General features: G+C 34.4%; 4 protein-coding genes across 10 annotated transcripts; all 4 read right to left on the minus strand.

Annotated features, from left to right (window-relative positions):
* Positions 1-519: 519 nt before the first annotated feature.
* On the minus strand, positions 520-2,249 carry LOC103831749 (chaperone protein DnaJ). 4 transcript variants are annotated; one of them, XM_009107650.3, is made up of 6 exons: positions 1,837-2,249; positions 1,608-1,692; positions 1,459-1,526; positions 1,308-1,364; positions 986-1,187; positions 520-859 (listed from the first exon to the last, which is right to left on the minus strand). In XM_009107650.3, exons 1-6 carry the CDS (start codon positions 1,924-1,926, stop codon positions 780-782), a joined length of 582 nt encoding a protein of 193 aa, XP_009105898.1. In that variant the 5' UTR covers positions 1,927-2,249; the 3' UTR covers positions 520-779. The 4 variants fall into 4 exon arrangements, with proteins under 4 accessions (XP_009105898.1, XP_009105900.1, XP_009105902.1 ...); XM_009107652.3 differs by having other exon boundaries at positions 520-817; positions 1,837-2,236; XM_009107654.3 differs by having other exon boundaries at positions 981-1,187; positions 1,837-2,221.
* A 511-nt stretch (positions 2,250-2,760) lies between these two features.
* LOC103831750 (probable complex I intermediate-associated protein 30) lies at positions 2,761-5,224 on the minus strand. Of its 3 annotated transcripts, none has more exons than XR_004449582.1 (8): positions 5,115-5,224; positions 4,692-4,799; positions 4,301-4,414; positions 4,034-4,090; positions 3,618-3,709; positions 3,444-3,524; positions 3,262-3,350; positions 2,761-3,169 (listed from the first exon to the last, which is right to left on the minus strand). XR_004449582.1 is itself a non-coding variant. In XM_018653108.2 (8 exons), the coding sequence occupies exons 2-8, from the start codon at positions 4,741-4,743 to the stop codon at positions 2,978-2,980; spliced, it is 687 nt and encodes a 228-aa protein (XP_018508624.1). In that variant the 5' UTR covers positions 4,744-4,799; positions 5,115-5,222; the 3' UTR covers positions 2,785-2,977. The 3 variants fall into 3 exon arrangements, 2 of the variants coding, with proteins under 2 accessions (XP_018508624.1, XP_018508625.1); XM_018653108.2 differs by having other exon boundaries at positions 2,785-3,169; positions 3,262-3,360; positions 5,115-5,222; XM_018653109.2 differs by having other exon boundaries at positions 2,785-3,169; positions 3,262-3,360; positions 4,692-4,882; positions 5,115-5,212.
* Positions 5,225-7,613: 2,389 nt separating this feature from the next.
* LOC103831751 (auxin-responsive protein SAUR78) lies at positions 7,614-8,429 on the minus strand. Its single transcript, XM_009107656.3, has one exon. It carries the CDS (start codon positions 8,202-8,204, stop codon positions 7,848-7,850), a length of 357 nt encoding a protein of 118 aa, XP_009105904.2. The 5' UTR covers positions 8,205-8,429; the 3' UTR covers positions 7,614-7,847.
* A 4,803-nt stretch (positions 8,430-13,232) lies between these two features.
* LOC103831752 (CCAAT/enhancer-binding protein zeta) lies at positions 13,233-18,541 on the minus strand. 2 transcript variants are annotated; one of them, XM_033274215.1, is made up of 17 exons: positions 17,781-18,541; positions 17,629-17,701; positions 17,422-17,541; positions 17,179-17,254; positions 16,908-16,976; positions 16,731-16,811; positions 16,557-16,628; positions 16,290-16,382; positions 15,960-16,106; positions 15,791-15,874; positions 15,555-15,698; positions 15,380-15,469; positions 15,079-15,161; positions 14,617-14,988; positions 14,272-14,494; positions 13,740-14,186; positions 13,233-13,708 (listed from the first exon to the last, which is right to left on the minus strand). In XM_033274215.1, exons 1-17 carry the CDS (start codon positions 18,436-18,438, stop codon positions 13,604-13,606), a joined length of 2,937 nt encoding a protein of 978 aa, XP_033130106.1. In that variant the 5' UTR covers positions 18,439-18,541; the 3' UTR covers positions 13,233-13,603. The 2 variants fall into 2 exon arrangements, with proteins under 2 accessions (XP_033130106.1, XP_009105905.1); XM_009107657.3 differs by having other exon boundaries at positions 13,235-14,186; positions 17,781-18,539.
* Positions 18,542-18,962: the final 421 nt, after the last annotated feature.

Below are 18,962 nucleotides of genomic sequence, written 5' to 3' on the forward strand. Positions count from 1 at the left end.
AGAAGAGAAGAGAAGAGAAGAGAAGACTTGTAGAGTCGCAGTCGCAGGTCTATCAAAAAAAAAACAAATGACAACTTGTTGAGTAGCTTTTGTCTTCAGGTCCCACTTTCCTACAAAAATATCCTGTTCCTAACGTTATTGACTTTGCCCTACATTGAAGAAAGATACTACTAGTTGCAACCAAACATCTCTCACTCATGTCGTCTCACTCTATCCACCACAACTTCGAGCTATCTATTTGAACCAACTTGGTGCCAAGATTCTGACAAAGCCTTCTTACTTTTGCCAACTTATTGCTGGCCAATTTAGCTGGCTTGTAGATTTTCTCATGCTCTTACGCGTCAAAAGTTATTATAATGATCATGTTCGTTTGTATGTCGTTGCAACTTGTGGCGGCAGCCAGATATTGTTTGTTTTGATAATGTTGGATGTTGTGGCTAGTCGTAGGTTGCAGAAAAATAATTTTAAATTGCTAAAAAATTTAATGATTTGAAATCATGATTTACAAGTAGTTGTGCGTTAACATAATGAACAATAATATGCAATCTTGCGACATGCAAACAACATGACCGAATGTCTGAACAACTGGAATGTGATATATCGTTCACGTCCAGTACGAACAACGAGTTCAAAATTTGAGAATCAGACAAGTAGAAGTTAAAACACATTGTATTTTTTTTTTAAATTACATACCATATTTTACAGTACCACAACGACGAAAAATAATTTATGTGAAAGTTCCAAAAAAAAAAGTAAGCTCTAGCTACTTCGTAGATCTTCTATTGCCAACCCGGGAACTCGTTGATGGACCACTCACCTTTATTAAAAACATCAACTGTGTCAACATAAATTTTCAATCCTACAAACACATATTTTATCATTTCTTCTTTTTAACAAGATTCTAGATATCCTACATTAATACATTATCATCTAAATGTGTTTTATATCCATACATTTTAGAGAAGAGCGCAGATATATACCTCACCAGAACTTATGCAGCAATAACTGTCAACTTTAGCTTTGTTCTGAATATCATCATTCGATAAATCATCTCCATACACCGAAGCAGACATGCCACTGAACGGTGCATACGGGAATGAAGATGAATGAGGAGTTTTGAATTGATTCACATCATCCATCAACAGTTCTTGAAACAGCTTTTCAAATTCTTCCAAGGTTTCGTCTCCCTGTGTTCGAAGTTATGCAAAAGCACACCATCATCATAAGTTGATAACCATCGTTGTATATAGATAAATACACTAGTAATTAGTTAGTAACTAGTAACCAAGCGATAATTAATTTGTTACCGTAGATGTAGTTTGAGCCATTAGAGTCACCATCTCATTTATGAAATCAGCCATTCCCTACACAACGCAACATAATTAGAAAAAATGTGAAAATTCTATATTTATGTTTTATTTTTTAAAAAAGGAGAAATAATATCAAAGGATAAGTTACAGTTTCGTCGTCATCACTGTCGTAAGCTCCGATGTCATACAACATCCTCTTGTTCGAATCCGACAAAACTGTTGACAACAAAAAAAAACTATTTACTAAACCGAAAGAGCCACAACCAGACCCAGTTTACAAGTAAACCAGGAACTTACCAGAATAGGCTCGTTGAATGGATTGAAATTTCGTATTGGCTTTGTCTTTCTCATTTTCTTCACTAAACCGATCTGGATGCCATTTCTACACATCAGACCAATAAGAACAAAACAATTATTTCTAACCAAAAATTACAGAACCGGATCGCATTCATGCACTACTAGTCTACTACTATACCATATTTGAAAAAGATGAAAAAGATGAAAAAGAGAAAAGATTTGTAAAAACCAGAGCAAGGTTCTTGTAAGAAATTCTGAGATCTCCTTGTGAACATTCGTTGTTCAAATCCATAACAGCGTACAAGTCTTCCTTCTCCATTGATGATGATGATACTACAATGAGTTACACAGAGAACTTTTGGTCTTGTTTAGTATGTGTTAATAAGGTCAAGTCGACGAGTTTATTGGAAGGAACAAGAGAATAAAAGATCGAAATATATGTGTTGTATAGATGCAGAGGATTTGCAAATGCAAACGTGGAATAAGAGAAGAAGAGAAGAGAAAAGAAAAGAAGCAGAGAAGTCTTTGAGATTTGGGGTATCGTGCTTTGTGTTTGTTATACTAATATATAGTTTTTATTTGTTTATATAATGGAGAAAGACTAGTAACACAGAATGATCGAGAAACTCGCCACTTGAACTACTTGTCTTTTTATATTTATCCTCGTTTTTAGCCTACAATAACTTTATTAAAGTACATTACTACTAATTCATTTCTATATTATACGCAACCAATTTCTTTTGCAAATATCTTAAAAATAATTAGAAACTTTTAAAGTATTACTACTGATTCTTTTCTTTTTCTACGCAACAAATGTTTTGCAAATATCTTTAAGATAATTAAAAATCTTTTTCTTTGCTGCTTTAATAATTTAAAATTTACGATTAACTTTATCAAACATAAAACATTTAAAAATAAATTACCAAGATAAAAGTTTGGTTTGATTTAGAAAGTTATAAAAACTCGTACGGACAAATTGATTAAAGATGCTAAATACATAATTAGAGATGTGATGTCGTGACCCTACGTTGTACCCACCCACCCTATTCTTCTTATCGGTTCAAACGTTAGTCACAATGGGCGATCATTGTTCTCTAATAGTTTAGTTTAATTTAATTATTTTTATTCTCTTCATCGTCCATTTAAGGTATAGTTTTGATCAAATTGAGCAACTTGCTTAATATGGCCCATGTAATTTTATTCATTGACTCTTATGTTCTACTAAAGCCAAGACAACTTGCTGTAACTTGTAAGTGTCATTTCACAAACGTTTCCTTTTGTCCACCAACTTTGATCCGGTTAACCCAAATCCCGGTTTTACAAGTAAACCAAACCAGAGAACTTCAGTTTCTTTCTGTCGGCATCATTCATCATGGCATTCTCAATGCTTTGATCCAGTCAATTTCGACTCTGAAATCGCCTGAGCCTAGTTTAGCGCCAATGAAACCACCTCCTTGTGAGTTAACTGACAGAGACATACCCACAACACGGCCTGGATTCATCTCCATGTCTGCATCTATCACGTTTCCTTTCCATGTTGGCAAGTAGCGAGTTAGAGGAACCTGAAAAAGAAAAATTGTCAAACTTGGGTTAGGTTTACATAACAAAACCTCTTTTTACGCAAGTTGCCTTGTCGAAGAAGTCTGAGACTTGCCTTAGCTGTATACCAGTTTCCCTTTGGAGCAAAAACAAAAGCTTGCCATGAGTTATCTTCTGCTTGTCCTGGCGAGTTTACCCAATTCTCTGTATATATCGGAATTAAAATTGCGGTTTAGTTTTAAGAAAGAAAAAAAGGTGTGCTCCTAATAAACCTTATGTGGTCAGCACGAGACTCACAGTAGAGATGTAGCATCTTCCATCTCCTTTAAGCCTCATGGCTATGGAATCATACCCGTCGAGATCAATAAAGCCATCAAACTACAAAAAAAAAAAGAAGAGAAAGTGCTTTTTGTTATGTTTTGATTGACGATGAGATGATTAGTAAGAAGAAAAAAAAGCTTTGTGTTTAACCTTCTTTGAGCGCATTCCACAGAAACCACTCCGGTTAATACTCCATTTTGAACCTTCGCTCATGTCCGTAGAGAGGTTCCCGGAGAACACACATAGGAGGAGGTACACGGTGAAAATGGTACTTAGAAACAATGGTAAAAGAGTCAAGAAACCTCGTACATTCATTTTCATGCATGTAACTTCTTCGCCAGAGACCCATAAAAGAACCTAAACGGCTAAAACCAAACAAATTGCAGATCAAGAACTGAAGAAAAAATGGTGTGGAGAATCCTAATTAACATTTCTATGCCTCCCTAGATGAGCAAACGACAAGTCTATATGAAAATCTATCTTACACAAACTGGGTGTATCAGAACCAAGCAAAAGAGTAACAAAGGAGAAGGCTAAGCACATTTGACCATCATATATACACTAACCAGTGCAGTCTGATCCATTTCCTCCATCTTTCATCTCCAATGAAGCCGAAGATAATCCTATAAAGTAAATATCCAACACGACAATGAGCAGATCACATGAGGAATGGCTAAGTACTGCAGATATTTAGAAATCTTATTTCGCCTGAATAGTTGTAAATATGAATCAATGAGGATTGAGTAGTGTAAATAAAAGAAAAAATTTAAAAGCAGAACATATGTTCTGCAACATCAAATATGAGCAGATGCCTGAACCTGTGTTTTAAGTACCTCCATACTCAGAATCAGAATAAAGGTGCCATCTCTTCAGGTCTTCTTTTGAACTGAACTTGAATATACACTTCTCCGCAGGCGGTACCATTTCCTCGAGTTCCCACGTTAGAGCTGAAGTATGTACATCGTCAAAACAAAGCTAAAAGGCTCAAGAGCATACATATTACAAGTAAAACCGTCATCCCTAGTCTTCAAACATTATCTTTCTTTCCAGGCAAAGACATTTGATTATAAGGCCAAAACAAGAATATATAAAGTATTCGTTACTCTTTAATACACAAACCAACTTTAAACAAGATAAGGAAACCAATAGCAACAAATTCAATAATTTACAAGAAGTGTTAAGCATGTTAATTTGACTCTCAGCAAAGAGAATAAAAGAAAATACCTTTCTTTGTTGCATTCACCGAGGCTTGCCACAATGATCTAAACCGTGACATTCTTCTAAACCTCCTGACTCAGATCAACTGCTTTCCCAAATGGCAACGGAGAAACTCTGAACAGTAATAATACACTAATAAGAACTCGTGCGGTGACTGCAAGTCGTAACATTTCTCATTTAGTCATGAACTAGAGATCCTACAAAAAAAAACATAACCAATAGGAAAAATATTGTTTCCAAGATCATTTTAGATTCATCCGCAGGAAATAATGAATCTCCTTTGAAAAAACTATACTTGCAAAGAAGACTAATTTGCCCATTGAGGCATTTCAGCAAACACTTGGAAGACATAATTGAGCTCAATACAAACTTAATGATGGTAAAATGCACAATCGTAATCATTCAAGACAAAGGATGAGTTGGTTTCACCTGATTTTTTTTTCTTTATGGTGCATACAAGACAAGGGATGAGTTTGGTTTCACAATCACTGGCAACGTCGGCCACCGATGAGTCGGAGACCAACGTGGAAGGAAGAACAAAGTCCCGTATGGGTGTTTATTCATTTCATTGCTTTTTGGCCCATGAGGCCTACTAAGGCCCAATACTTTCGCTCTGTTTTAATATTATTTTCTTAGAATTGTTCTTTTTTTTTTTTCTTTTTTTTCTTTTTGAAACACACTTAGAATTGTTCATTTTACAAATTTAAATGGTGTTACGTTTTAACCTACTCAAAATTGTGGTGAATAAATATATTTGTTCTGATAAAATTGATCACATTTCGACTCATAGCATATAACCCAATTTTGTACTCACAGTGTAGGCAGCAAGAGATGTAATGAAGAAGACAGAAGTAGACATATCCATGAGTTTGCGGAAAGGACACACCGAGCGACTTCTCAATCATTAGCATGTCGGAAGCAATTACGAAACTTAATTAAAACTTAACAACCAAACTTCTCCTCTTGCATAATTTTATATTAGAGCATATAGTATTTTGATCGTACTTAAAAGTTACAATCAATTGATACTAGATATTAACCTGCACATCCGTGCGGATATATTTATATTTTTAAATTAATATTTAAAATATAAAATATGTTATAAAGATATATATCTAATATCAATTTTATGTATATAATTTTTATTTTGAAAATTTATATTTGTTGAAATTTGTTTGATGATATTGTACAAATCATATATTAATGAAGTATTTTTGTTTATTTATTTAAAATACAACATTAATATTAATAATTTAATTTTAAACATTAGTTTTATATGAATTAATAAAAAAAATATTAGCTTCTTTGTTTAGAAATTTTTATTCTCGAAATATTTTTATGTAAATAAATTAAATTATTTTTGTTATATTTTAAAATATTATTTTATTTAACATATTATATTTCAGTTTAATGTTTTTATTTTTACTAAAAATATCAACATAAAATGTTACAACCAATAAAATATTATTTATTTTGTTTTATATAAAAATTTAATTTGATAATTTAAAAAGAATTGGGCTATACTATTTAATTTCAAAATTAGTTATTGGAATATACAAAATATGGTCTATATTAAACAGTCAAATGATAATTAACTAATGACAATATATTTATGTTTTCTTATAAATCTTATTGTTTAGATGTATATTTTTTTTTTTTAGGAGAATATCATATATGAGTAATTTTAGGATGTTTAGTTAAATTTTTAATGAATAGTCTAACATAGACTTGTGTATGGTAGATAAAAAATAGGACTCTATTTTAATAGAGTAGATGATTTAATTATTATGTTTGTCTAATTAAATACGTTTATGTATAGTCGTATAGATAAAGTCCTCGAGACTCTTTAATAATATTCCGTGCGTCCCTTTCGTCACCACCACGACAATTATCAGTTTCGATCACCAACTTTGCTGCTACAGATATACTCTATTATGTATACATGTACTTGTATGTTTTTAATTGATGGTAAGAAAGTAGTATAAACTATATTTTTCATTATGTAACTAATCCATAAATTTTCATATATTTCTTTAAAATTAACATATTTTTATGTGGCTGGAATTGAAGTTCAGAAACATTAAAAATGAATATGTTATATCTGCAACTAGAAAAGAGAGTCGGGGCATGAACTTGGGACCAGGTCACCAACGCGTCATGAGAGCGACCTTTTTTTTTAATAAGGAGCGACCATTATTCTTGGCAAATTTTTTTTTTAAAAAATGCTTATGGGTTTATGATTTATACGGAAATACATATATTTGAAATGGACAACCACAAATATATATATGATATACAGAGGATCGAGTCTCAGGTAGGTATGTACGTGGAATTTCGACGGATTTAAAAATGAGGATTTACTAATTACGTTTGAAAAACACTGTATGTAGTTTAGCAAAAAAAATCACAATGCAAAACCATATGAAAATCTTTATTATAATTGTTAATTTTGTAGAATGAATCTTTCAGATTTCTTAATCATTTCGATACTAGTTAGTTTGCAACGTTATGTAGTATGTCTTAGCTATAGGCCTACTTTAGCTACTGTCCCGGATTTTAAACAAAACACCATGAATGTCAATGATATAAATCATTGCTAGAATTTTTTTAAAAAGATAGATAATTTACCTAAATGGGATCGTCATCATGTAATCAATTTTTTAAAGAAAATCTGTATTAATTTAAGCAATTTTCAAACATCAGTACAGTACTTTTTATATGTCATGAGACACATGACTCATCATGAGATAGATTCCGTTACAAAAAGAGAAACAAAAGTTACAAAACCGCCACAATGAAAGTAAATAATATAAATGCAACCATAAAATAAGTTTACCTGAAAAATCATCACATTCTCTTAATTGTCTATCACAGTTAAGGGATATGCATACATTATAATATATTTGAAGGAAATATAAAGGTTGCTTCTAAGAGAAAATAATTATTTGTTGGTCGTAACAAAGTAAGAAGCTACATATGCTCATCATCATAAAATTGCTCGAGAACAAAAAAAAACAGAAGCAAATGACATGGTTTACGAGATCACGTTTTTGATCACACACCGCATCGAATCAAAATACAAATCAGCAGCAACAACAAAAATAACAAACATAGAAAGTATATATTATACGAAACAAATGTTTAAAAATCAACCGGTCGATGTTAATAAGTATAGAACTCAGCCAATTCTTCAACGGATCCTCCTTCTTGACCAGTCTTGAGCATCCACAACAAATGCTCGAACAAAACAACTTCACAAGATACAACAATCTCACGATCATGTTCCACGGATCTAGAAGACCGATCCACCAGTTCTTGAAAAAGTGGGTGAGAGATGATGTCCGGTCTAAGCATGTAAGGTCTTCGAGTCTGACCAACATAAACAACATGGAGATTGTTGTCCTCTGAGAGCTCATCGGAGACGGCAGCGGAGGAGGACGAGTGGTGGTGATTCTTGGCGAAGGAAGGCCATTTCTTTATGGCCGACTTGAGCTTTGTCAGCTTCCCAACTTTGGCCATTGCTTATGAAACTAACCTCTTTTTTTTTCTTGAGTTTGGAACTAGAGAGTTGTTGGAACTAGGTAGGGTTTAGGGTTTATGAGGACAAATGATTATATGTGTGTGTGTTGGTCAAAATATTGAATGAATGAAGAATAGAAGTGTTTGAGATGTTCTTGGGAGGAAATAACGAGGAAGGTTCGTGTATAAATATTGAGTGCGATAGAGCACAAGAGAGAGAGAACGTATAGATGCATGACCCACCGATTGATGCATAACAGCTAAGAGGGAAGAGGACATAAATGGCAAAACTAGTGTTTCTGTGCCCATTGTTTTTCCTTTTTATCTTATAATCTTTTTTAAAAAAATTGTATAGATATTCCCGTAATAAATTGTGCGGCAGTAATTGATTTATTTTCATGTATAAATATATTAAATAAGTCACAGTTGTTAATCAAATAAGAAATTTCTATGATGACATGAATGATAATATAATCCTTCTAACATACGAGAGATAATTAAGAACAATACAATTTAAAATATATTTTTGGATTAGTAAACTATAATTACTAAAAACTCAACGATATCATATATAAACCACATGTATAAAATATAAAACTATATAACGTTTGAGCAACAAGTAAAAGAAACTAACCATAATGGTTTAATTCATTAAAAATACATTATTAATCTAGATTAACATGACAGCCATCGCGTCACACGTCTATTTTCTTACCTATGTCATTTTGTTTTGCTCCATAGATGCCAGTATGCCACGCATCATAAATCGAAAGTTATAAATATTTTACATATAGATACATTCATGTTTATTCAGTAAGTTTTCTTTGTTGTATCCCTTGTTCGGAAACTCGCTACGCGTAACGCGTGCGGTTGGACAGGGCCTAGCGCCGAATCACAAATCGGAGATAAAACGGACGAGTACTCGGCGATTTATTTTTATTATATATAAAAGATTTCTGTTATTACCCGTAATGTAGACATGGTGTAGTGGTTTATTGTCTATAACTGAACGTATTAACCAAGGTTCGACGCTTGGGAGTTGGGCTTTTTAACATTTTTTTACACTTTTTCTTTAATGAAGGGCAGAAATGTCATTTACTTTTCTTCTTCTTCCTTCCGTTTCTGATTTTCTGCAGTTGCAGATGCGAAAGTTAGGTACTTTTATGGTTTCAGAAGCAATTTTCATAGGTTTTCTTCTTGTTTTTGCTAGAACTTCATAGATATTAGAGAGATTATTCGATTTCTAGGTTAAAATGAGCAAAAACTCATTTTTTTTTTCAGATCCGATTTTTTGACCGCATAGCTTCAATCCGCCACGCTTGGTCACCGTTGAGCGTTTACTCGGCCGCTAAATCGGCTAGGCGGCCGAGTTTTAGAACAGAGGTTGTATCTTATAATGTAGATAAATACGTAAACGTACTGTGTAGATGTGTAGGCAACCTCTTATTGCGTGTTGCTATCTTATGATCGGACAAAGAGTGATGTTTTAAAATAACGATTACATCTTGTCCACAATCTTTGTTGAATATTGCCCGATAATGCTAATTGTTTTTCTTTTGTAACGTAATGCAAATTGTTTGTCGTTTGTATATAGCAAAATAACAATTATCGTCATCTATCGACTAATTTTTTTTTTCATTCGACTAACATACTATTATATCTAAATTTCCAAAATCATTACATAAAAGAATCGTAAGAAATTGTAAAACTGAAAGTGCTTTTTTTTAATGTTTCAGATTCAAACTTTTAAAATATGAGATTATTTTTTAGATGAGACTTTCTTAAAGCTAATTCCATATATAGAAAGATTATGGATTTAAGGTCCAAAAATTTCACCATTAACAAAAATTATATATTTTCTCTGTTTTACAAAGATAATTTTTAACTGTTAACACATATTAAAATGCATTAAATTTATATCACAAATTTATCATTTATGTGTTTATCAATTTTCAATAAAATTAACTAATAGAAATAAAATACTATTTATTATTATTAAATTATTTTTCAAATTTATTTATCTTTGTAGAACAGATGAAATAAATAAAATAGCATTTGAATAAAAACTAAGTTCTCTTGAGTATTTTTTGTGACAGGATGCAACCACCAATCAGAAGGCAAATTTGTTCTTTTGACAAAATACAGTCCTCTTATTCAGTGCAAAGGCATATTACGAATCCTTAAAGTTAGTTTGGTATTTCCGAGAAATTAGGTGGAGAAGACCATTGTACCTTACCCTCTGTCTTTATCCAACAAAAAGTTGTGGATGGTAAGCTAATCATTTAAGAAAATTTAAATACTTCTTTTTATAGGTGGTCGAACATATAATCATTTTTGTAGCAAAATAAATCAAATAGTAAGATAGTACTCGCTCATGATTAGAGATTAGATAACTGTCCAATGTCATATACTATACTTATGTAGACCTCAAACTAAGCCTAATAATTTGATCAAAGGTGATTCTTTCAAAAAAAAATAGTATTCTATTTAAAGAGTGGATTTATTGAAGAATTTTTTTTTGAACAGATATTTTATTGAAGATTAAGAAAGGAAGATGACACGGACATATATGCATACATAATACATTATATATACATTCATTACAAGAGACATACAAGCAACCTGTAATCTGGAATATTAATTTACAGTACTTCTGATTCCTAATCAGTGATTTGATTAAATCGCGTTATGCTGATTAATTTTTAAAAGCAGCCCCATATAAATTACTTAATAATCTAAGGTGTGATACTTTTAGCATTTTGTGTTTTATTTTGTCTTGAGATTTAAACATACTAATAACCTAAAAGGTTAGAAACTCAATTAAAAGAAATTCATAGATTATACTAAAACTAGAGTCCAAAACTAAAGTAGAGACAAGCCAGTTGTGATGGTGCTGTTGTTCATGCAAGTGCTCGACAATTGTGCAACTAATCTACTTTAGTTTTTTGGACTTCCTCTAATTATAATAATCCGTGTTTCATACATACTAATCTACATAATGTAGTAGTTGCAATCGTTGCTGGATATAAATGTATGTTGGGATATGTTTATTTATAGATGAATATTTTTAGATGTATGAACATGAATATCCTACAGATTTGACCTGACACATTGGTGGGTTTGGAAATGTTTAAAGAGAATTTTACTTTGGGAGACACAATTTGAGTTCTCAATTATTCTAAAAGACACATTTCTAGTTGACACATTTTTTCTTAGCAATTTTATCAAAATAACCTTCAGTTAATGATATGGTCTCTTTCGTTAGACTTTCTAACTAGACATAACCAATTTGCTTTTTGTTTCTTTTTTAAACAAATAAACTATCTTTTTTTATCACCTAATAATCTTATCTCTTCAAATCCCTAAAATGACAAAAGACTCACAAAGAGAACCCTTGGCCCCTTTCTCCCTCGATATCTTTTCGATTTACAAATTGATCTACGACATCAGATGCAAGAGAAATTGAATCTTAATCTTCTAGATCTGAAATCGTCTCTAATTTCCTAATCTCCCTTTCGTGATTTTCTCGAACTCTATTTCTCTCCACCGCCGACTGTTCTTTCTCGCCACCATTGTTTCCCAGACAATCTTCAACTGCGCCCTACATTTCGGTGAGACTGCACTCTAGACACTTACATAACACGACGCTTCATCATACAAACGCTCTTTCACTGACTCTTTTTATTTTCTTTCTCAGGTCCCACTTCTGCCGGAGGAACAAGAATCACTTGGAAGCCACTCCCCTATCATTAGCCAATATGCCACACAACACAATCTCCACCCAGATCAAAGCCTACAAGATCACACTCGAATTGTTGCCAACATCGGCATCCATACACTGAGCCTTGACCACAACACTCCCGACACAACAACAATCCCCCTAACCACGAGAGTCTCATCCACAACACACCCGACCACCACAACAATCACACAAACCACGAGAGTCACATCCGCAACACACATGAGGACCCCCAATCCAACCACTAATAATGGGAGTTTCATCACCGTTCTAGGTATTAACTACACTTTGGTCGATCACCGTTCCACTACCCAGAACCCGTTGCAGCTTATGCATCCTTGTAAGCAGTAGCTATTATGTATCTATCTCATTAATGTTGTTGATGTTGTTGTCGGGGATATGTGAGGTGCGGATGTGACTGCTGTGGACAGAGGATGTGTGGATGTGATCGGTGTGGACGGCAATTGTGTGGATGTGGTGGATGTGGACATCAGGTTGGGGGGGGGGGTGGTCAAGTGCGCAATGGTTAGATAAATGGTAGTGAGATGAGATATGGATAACTATGAAGATCCCACATTTGTCTTCCATATTCTGGGTATTTACGAGATCTCTATAAGATAATTGTTTTTGCATTTTGTAAACGTTTGTATTTCTTTTCATATTATACAATTAGATTTTGTTCAGATACTTTTTTGTTATAAACCAAAAGAAAAATCTATCGTTAGATCTTGCGTCTGTAAATAGATCCAACGTTCCAAAAAAATCACTTTTACCCATATATCTACTTTTTCGTTTTAACTTTTATTATTTATTGCAACTAAAAGCAAACTTAGTTTCATTATGCTCAACTTACGTTTTCTTTCTTAAAATAAACACATTTCTCTTTACACAAAAAGTAGGGTTATTTCTGTCCACAAAAAGACAGCTGTCATGAGAAAGTGTGTCAAAGAGAGAATGTGTCTCTTTAGGTAAATGAAAGACAGATTGTGTCTCTCAGTATAACTCTCTCATGTTTAAAAGTTCTACTTTTGATAATGTGTTTAGGCTTGGAAATGTTTTTAAACTTTAAATGAGAGGTTGGCTTCTTCCCCAAAAAAGTAGGATTTTAAGGTTACATATGATCTAAGCATGTCTTAATCATTCAAATCACTCAATTAAAGATCTAGTATGATTTAAACTAACTACCCAATTACCACTGTTTCAACTTGTACTCGCACGCCTACCATGATGCTTTCACTATACCAAGAAGAAATTATACCAAATAGTATCAATATTTGTATGTAAATAAATGTAAACAATGAAAAACACTCAAAACTGATGAAAGTGACACAATTACGGATACAAAGGATATTTTGAATCATGGTTTCAAGGATCAAGCCTCAAGTGATTAGAAAAACATAATCATACAAAATCTTTTGTCTAAAAAAATGAAAACTTAAAGTAGAATAGATAACAAAACACCACAAAATTGGAGTAACTGTCTCCAGAGTTTTAGTACAACTCAACAGCACAAAAGAAGCCTTGCGTAGCAAGCAATACGAGTCTTTCCTTTTGCTTCAATGCATCATTCTTTATTCTGACGCTTTGGTCGTCTTCTTCTTTTTCTTCTTTTTGGGCTCTGATGTTTCTTTTCTTTTCGACTTTGAATCATCCTCGTCTATCAAATGCTCGTACTCTTCAAGACTCGCAAATGGAGATTTCCGTTTTCCTTTTTCCTTCTTTTTCTTGTTACCACCAACACCACCACCACCATCATCATCATCATCTTCATCTTCATCACCACCATCATCACCAACATCATCACCATCCTCATCCACATCTTCACCATCAAGCATATCCATCTCTGTGTCGTCCATCTCTGCATCACTTGCATCATCCACAAGCTCATCATCATCCCCCACAACTTTATCCAGATCATCATAATCATATTCACCACCCTCTTCTTCCACAGCGTCATCATCAACATCATCCAACAGATTCTCAATCTCCTCATTGTCACTCTCATCGCCAGCTTCGAATTCGACGTCACTATCGTAGTCACCTCCACCATCGCCATCGTTCACATCGTAAAGCTCTTCAGCAGCTTCTTCTTCAGGTAGCTTCTTCTTCTTCTTTTTCTTTGATTGCTTCGTACTGTTCATCTTGTTCACGTAGAACTTGTGGAAGACTAAATCTTCAGGAGACACATCTTCTTCTGCTAACCTTAGAATATCAGATCCAATCATCTGGTTTGACATGTCAAGCTGCACATGAAGAAGAATAAGTAAACCATTACAGGTGAATATAGATTACAAAATAGTTTCAAGCTGTACATGTTGAGATGTTTACCTTCTTGGAAGGTTCGATCTGGGAGCCACCATGCCAAGTGTTCTGTTTTGGTTTCTTCTCCATGAATTTATCCAAGAAAGCAGTTAGAGATAAATCATTCAGAGGGTTTCCGTTGTAAACTATAGTAGTTCCTGAGAGAAGTGTTGCAGCCATAGTAGCCACCGAGGGGTGAGCGTGTGAAGCAAGTACCACCAATTCCCACCAACTCACACGGTCTCCGTTACTGTTAAATTTGAAATAAATGATTCAGTTACAACCAAGAATATATAATAGTATCAAGAAAGCTGCCAATACTAATTAGAAGTGCATATGTAATTATTGGGATGAAAGATGAGATTAACTGACCAGTAAGAAGGCTCTCTATGGCGAGGATCGTATCCTCCGGGAAGACAACTTGATTTCAATGGCGCTTGAATTTTTTTGCCACTATCATTAGAAACCTCTATGGTTTCTTTGGGAGTTTCTTTAATAAATAACTCTTCACCATCATCAGAAGCATCATCATCTTCTTCTTCATCAGATTGCCTGACCGCTAAAGCCTCTTCGTCATCTGAAGAATCATCATCATCATCTTTACTTGTGATTTTGTCCTCTTTAACATCATTCTTTTCTTTCTCTGCTTCCTTAATGGGATCAATATCATCTTCATCTTTAGCATCCTCGAAATGTTCTACATCTTCTTCTTCCACAACTGATTCCCTCTGGACCACCATGTTCCTGCATGGTAAAAAATAGAAAGACCCATTGAATAATCAACCGGAGAAAAGCCATTAAGAAATGTGTTTAACAGAACAAAAAAAAGCTTACCAAAGAGGTGGTCTTGATTTTAGCACCTCAGACAGAAGGAAAAGACATCCACAGGCGTACTGTGGTGGCTGTTGTAGCGCAACCTAGTCAAAGTATATAAGAGTAAACTTTAGAGATGACAAAAAATTTCAATACAGTGTGCTAATGCCATCAATCTTTATGTGCTAACATCAATAATCAAGATAACAAAAGAAACAAGATTCAAACATAGTACCAACTAATATGAATATAGTCATCAATATCAATGAAACTAAAACGACAAAAGATGGGTTTTGGTGAATCATATATTCATGTTACCGACCTGCAAGATTCTTTTGGAGAAGGCAGCCACACGCTTTATATTTATATCGTTCTTCATGGCTCTAAGGAGAAGCCCAATAAACATTTCAGCCTGAAATTAAGAACGGCAAACTAACAGAGTTATGGAGAAAAGAATATATAAGGTTCATGCCAGGACGAGACAAAATTTAACTTGCCTTTGAAGAATTCATTGCCGAGGAGAGTAGAAGCTTCGAATACAATGCACGGTAAAATCTATCACTGACGATCTTATTCTTGGATGAGATTTTGTCAAGAAGCATCAGTGATTGAACTCCCACATTGAAATTCTTCGAGTGTACCTGCATAAACATTCAAGATTCAATAATCTTTATTAACTTCCTGGTTGCAACTTTTGAAACAAAACTTATATGATGAGGCTTTCAGAATTTACCAATTTAAAAAGCACCGGCGTTTGAGAATCAATTATATCATCGGCCTCGTCAGTAGAAACATATGGAAAAGCTCTGTTAACTCCCTGCAGTGATGGAATAATAAGGAATAAGTTGAACTGTAAAGTCTCAATGCTATTAATTACATACACCACACACATCCGGACTAACCGTAAGTAGAGCTGATAGAATTCTGGAATCCAATTCAACAGGTGAATCAGCCGCTTTGTCTTCTTTTGAGTCCTTTGAGTTGGCATTTTTCTTATCAGCCGCTTTGTCATCTGTGCCTGGTTTCTTGTTTGCTTCTGTGGTTAAAACCTACAAAAATGGAAACACATTCATATGTCTCAGACTCGGAACACGTCATGTTATGACTATTGACACGCAGAAGAGAACATTTAGGGTAGTAGACGCCTTGGAGATCATGAAAGAAGGTGGAAACGGGGAGGAATATTTTGATTTCTCACTTGTATGGAATTTAGATGCGAGTTAGTTATATACCTTAAACAGGGCAAAATACACATCAATAAGGCGTTTTGCCACCTTTGGATCCTCTCCTTTGTGGCTCAATCGAATTTGGCTCAGAAAGTTGACCTGTGAAAATTTACAGGGTTATAATAAGTATGGTTTCAGAAAATAACATGTATCTCAGTAAAATTGTTTCCCATCGAAGTCAAAAGAAGCCAAAGTATAATAATAATAATAGGAGTATATGAATGGAGAAAAGAAATTTGTTTGAAAATATGAACAGAAAATAAAAGAACATACAGCGTGATACTTTGCACGTAGCCCAAGATGAGGACGAAAGAGAAAGGAGTCAACTTCATCAATCACCACAGCCTGCAAATATCACTACACCTTTAAGCCGAAGAGAAGACTCCAAACAACCAAATAATCAACAAAATCCAGACACATGACATAAGAAGGTTGAATAGTTCAAACCTTCATATTAGGATGATCAGCCAAAAGGTTTGTCAGGTGAAAATCAGCATTAGACGCACTTTTGTTTTGAGGATCTCCTAACTGTGTAAAGTTAATCCAAAGGAACATTTAGAGGGATCACAGTTGATAAAATTTTATTACATGTATATAAATATTCCAAAGTACAGTTGACAATACCTTGTTCACCAATGACACAAGCAACTTCCGCTCCTGTTCTGATTTGCTTGTCAGCATGAAGTATATAGTCTAACACCAAAACAAAACAAAAAAAAATCAATACAATAGTTATTATCCTGATCATGTTACTACACACAAAAAAAAAACAATCGGGTTTATTTGAACACTCAAACATCTACCATGAAACTATTCAAATGTATAATATGATAACTCATAAAGAATAAAAAACCTGGAAATCAGTAAAGAGGAGCAGAGTGGTAATAAGATATACCTTTAAAGCCTTGTCTTTTAGCTCTGGAAGCATATCCTTAGATGATTCATCAAGGGCGTTAACAAAGCGCTCATACCTACAAAGTCAGTATAGTAATCCTTCAAGTGACCAATCAAACCAGAACAGTTACCAAATACCAACACACGATACAGAGATTGGACACATAGCTCGTGGCATGATTTAAGCAAACTACATTTCGAAATAAACTAGAAAGTATATTCTCTCTGGAAGTAGATGTTTTACCTCTGTTTCAAGCATTCTTCCCAGTACCAAAACAGCAAAAGTGAGTAACCATCCTTAGTTTCAGGAATGCTGTTCAAAGGTCGCTGTAAAAGCGTCTTCAGCTTGCGATCAGGTAACAGCCTGGAAACACACAAAAAAAAACTCACTTAATGAGAGCCAAATAAAAATAATACAAGAACTGACATGGGAGAGTAAGAAAAAAAGTGCCTGATCAAAATTTCAGATAGAGCCTTAAGACCCTTGAATGCGAATCTCTTTCCAACCTTTGAAGTCACCATTCCTGCAATCAAAAACAACTCAACAAGTGTTTTGTTTGTGCAGATAAAAACAAACAGACACATCACCAAAAAAAAACTTACCCAACAAGGCATCAAGAGACCTCATATTAGCAATAGGATTCTCCCCAACCATAATCTCAAAGGCAGTGATTTTATCAGCCACCGTCCCAGACTTCTGAGCAGATATCACCATCTTCATATCTCCACTCTTCCCTTTCGACGCCACAAAGTCCTCAGCGTACTGCCACATCAGCCTCTCCCCCATCTCCCTCTTCACCTCCACCACACCCATCACATCCCCCACCGCCACTTTCCTGCTAAAGACCTTCTCCTCCAGCTCCTCCGCGTCGTTATACCACTCCGAGCTTAATAAACTCGCTTTCACCAACGGAAGCTTAGGCAAAGTCTTGAACTTTTCGAACCGCTTCGCCTTGAAGCCACTGTTCTCGTCCTCAATCGATAAAAAATCAGCCTTTGGCTTAGGCTTAGTGTTCACCGTCTGCTTCGCCGGAGCTGCGTCTTTGGAGGTTTGCTTCTTAGCTTCCTTCGGATTGGGCTTGATTGTGTCTCCTTCCTTCTTAGGGTTCTTCCGTTTCTGGGGTTTTGGGGGTTTGCGGAAATCAGAATCGTTGAAGCCGGAAGAAGGGAGAGATGAAGGTAAGCCGAGAGAGGAGGCGAATGAAGCTATCTCTGATGTTGTGAGAGCTTTCATCTCCTTCGTTGGCTTTGGTTCCGACATGATTAAGGTTTAATCGATCTCTCTCTGTTTTTTTTTTGAGATTCTACAAAAGCTTTAAGCTGCTTGTTAGGGTTTTAGAAAGAGCACAAGGAAGCAGACGAGAGTGGCATAAGTGTAAATTAGACTTTTAAAGCCCACTCACTGTAGAGATTATTAGAATTTTAGGCCCAATTTGTTAGGACTTAGGATTGAGGCCCAAACTAATGCCTTCATTTCATCTTGGACATTCCTGAGTTGACATTTTAGTGAAGTAGTTTAATTTTGAAGCATATTGTAGAGTGAAAAGATATTTGAATCTTTTTGTTTTACAAAGGGATCCCTTGTAAGAACGCAAAATCCAATTAACTTCCCACATGATTAGAATTTGAATGGTTTCCCCTCCCCCACGAGTTTACTTGTATGTGGAAGATTGTGGTTGTACTCGTTTGACACTAATTACTAAATTGCATTGTATAATTTCACAAAGTTTACATCATTTAAATGATTGATACAATCACTAATTTGGCTTAACATCACTTATATAA

This window comes from Brassica rapa, chromosome A07 (assembly GCF_000309985.2).
Source record: "Brassica rapa cultivar Chiifu-401-42 chromosome A07, CAAS_Brap_v3.01, whole genome shotgun sequence".
Lineage (NCBI taxonomy): Eukaryota > Viridiplantae > Streptophyta > Magnoliopsida > Brassicales > Brassicaceae > Brassica > Brassica rapa.

Excerpts from the sequence above, each read along its gene's own strand:
- LOC103831749 (XM_009107650.3), bottom strand. The coding sequence starts at position 1,926 with ATGGAGAAGGAAGACTTGTACGCTGTTATGGATTTGAACAACGAATGT. Across the intron at positions 1,527-1,607 it reads CATTCAACGAGCCTATTCTG|TTTTGTCGGATTCGAACAAG; the intron begins GTAAGTTCCTGG and ends TGTTGTCAACAG. Across the intron at positions 1,365-1,458 it reads ACAGTGATGACGACGAAACT|GGAATGGCTGATTTCATAAA; the intron begins GTAACTTATCCT and ends TGCGTTGTGTAG.
- LOC103831750 (XM_018653108.2), bottom strand. The coding sequence starts at position 4,743 with ATGTCACGGTTTAGATCATTGTGGCAAGCCTCGGTGAATGCAACAAAG. Across the intron at positions 4,415-4,691 it reads GGTGAATGCAACAAAGAAAG|CTCTAACGTGGGAACTCGAG; the intron begins GTATTTTCTTTT and ends TACATACTTCAG. Across the intron at positions 4,091-4,300 it reads TTCTGATTCTGAGTATGGAG|GATTATCTTCGGCTTCATTG; the intron begins GTACTTAAAACA and ends TTTACTTTATAG.
- LOC103831751 (XM_009107656.3), bottom strand. The coding sequence starts at position 8,204 with ATGGCCAAAGTTGGGAAGCTGACAAAGCTCAAGTCGGCCATAAAGAAA.
- LOC103831752 (XM_009107657.3), bottom strand. The coding sequence starts at position 18,438 with ATGTCGGAACCAAAGCCAACGAAGGAGATGAAAGCTCTCACAACATCA. Across the intron at positions 16,812-16,907 it reads TTGTGTCATTGGTGAACAAG|TTAGGAGATCCTCAAAACAA; the intron begins GTATTGTCAACT and ends AACTTTACACAG. Across the intron at positions 16,107-16,289 it reads TGTATTTTGCCCTGTTTAAG|GTTTTAACCACAGAAGCAAA; the intron begins GTATATAACTAA and ends CCATTTTTGTAG.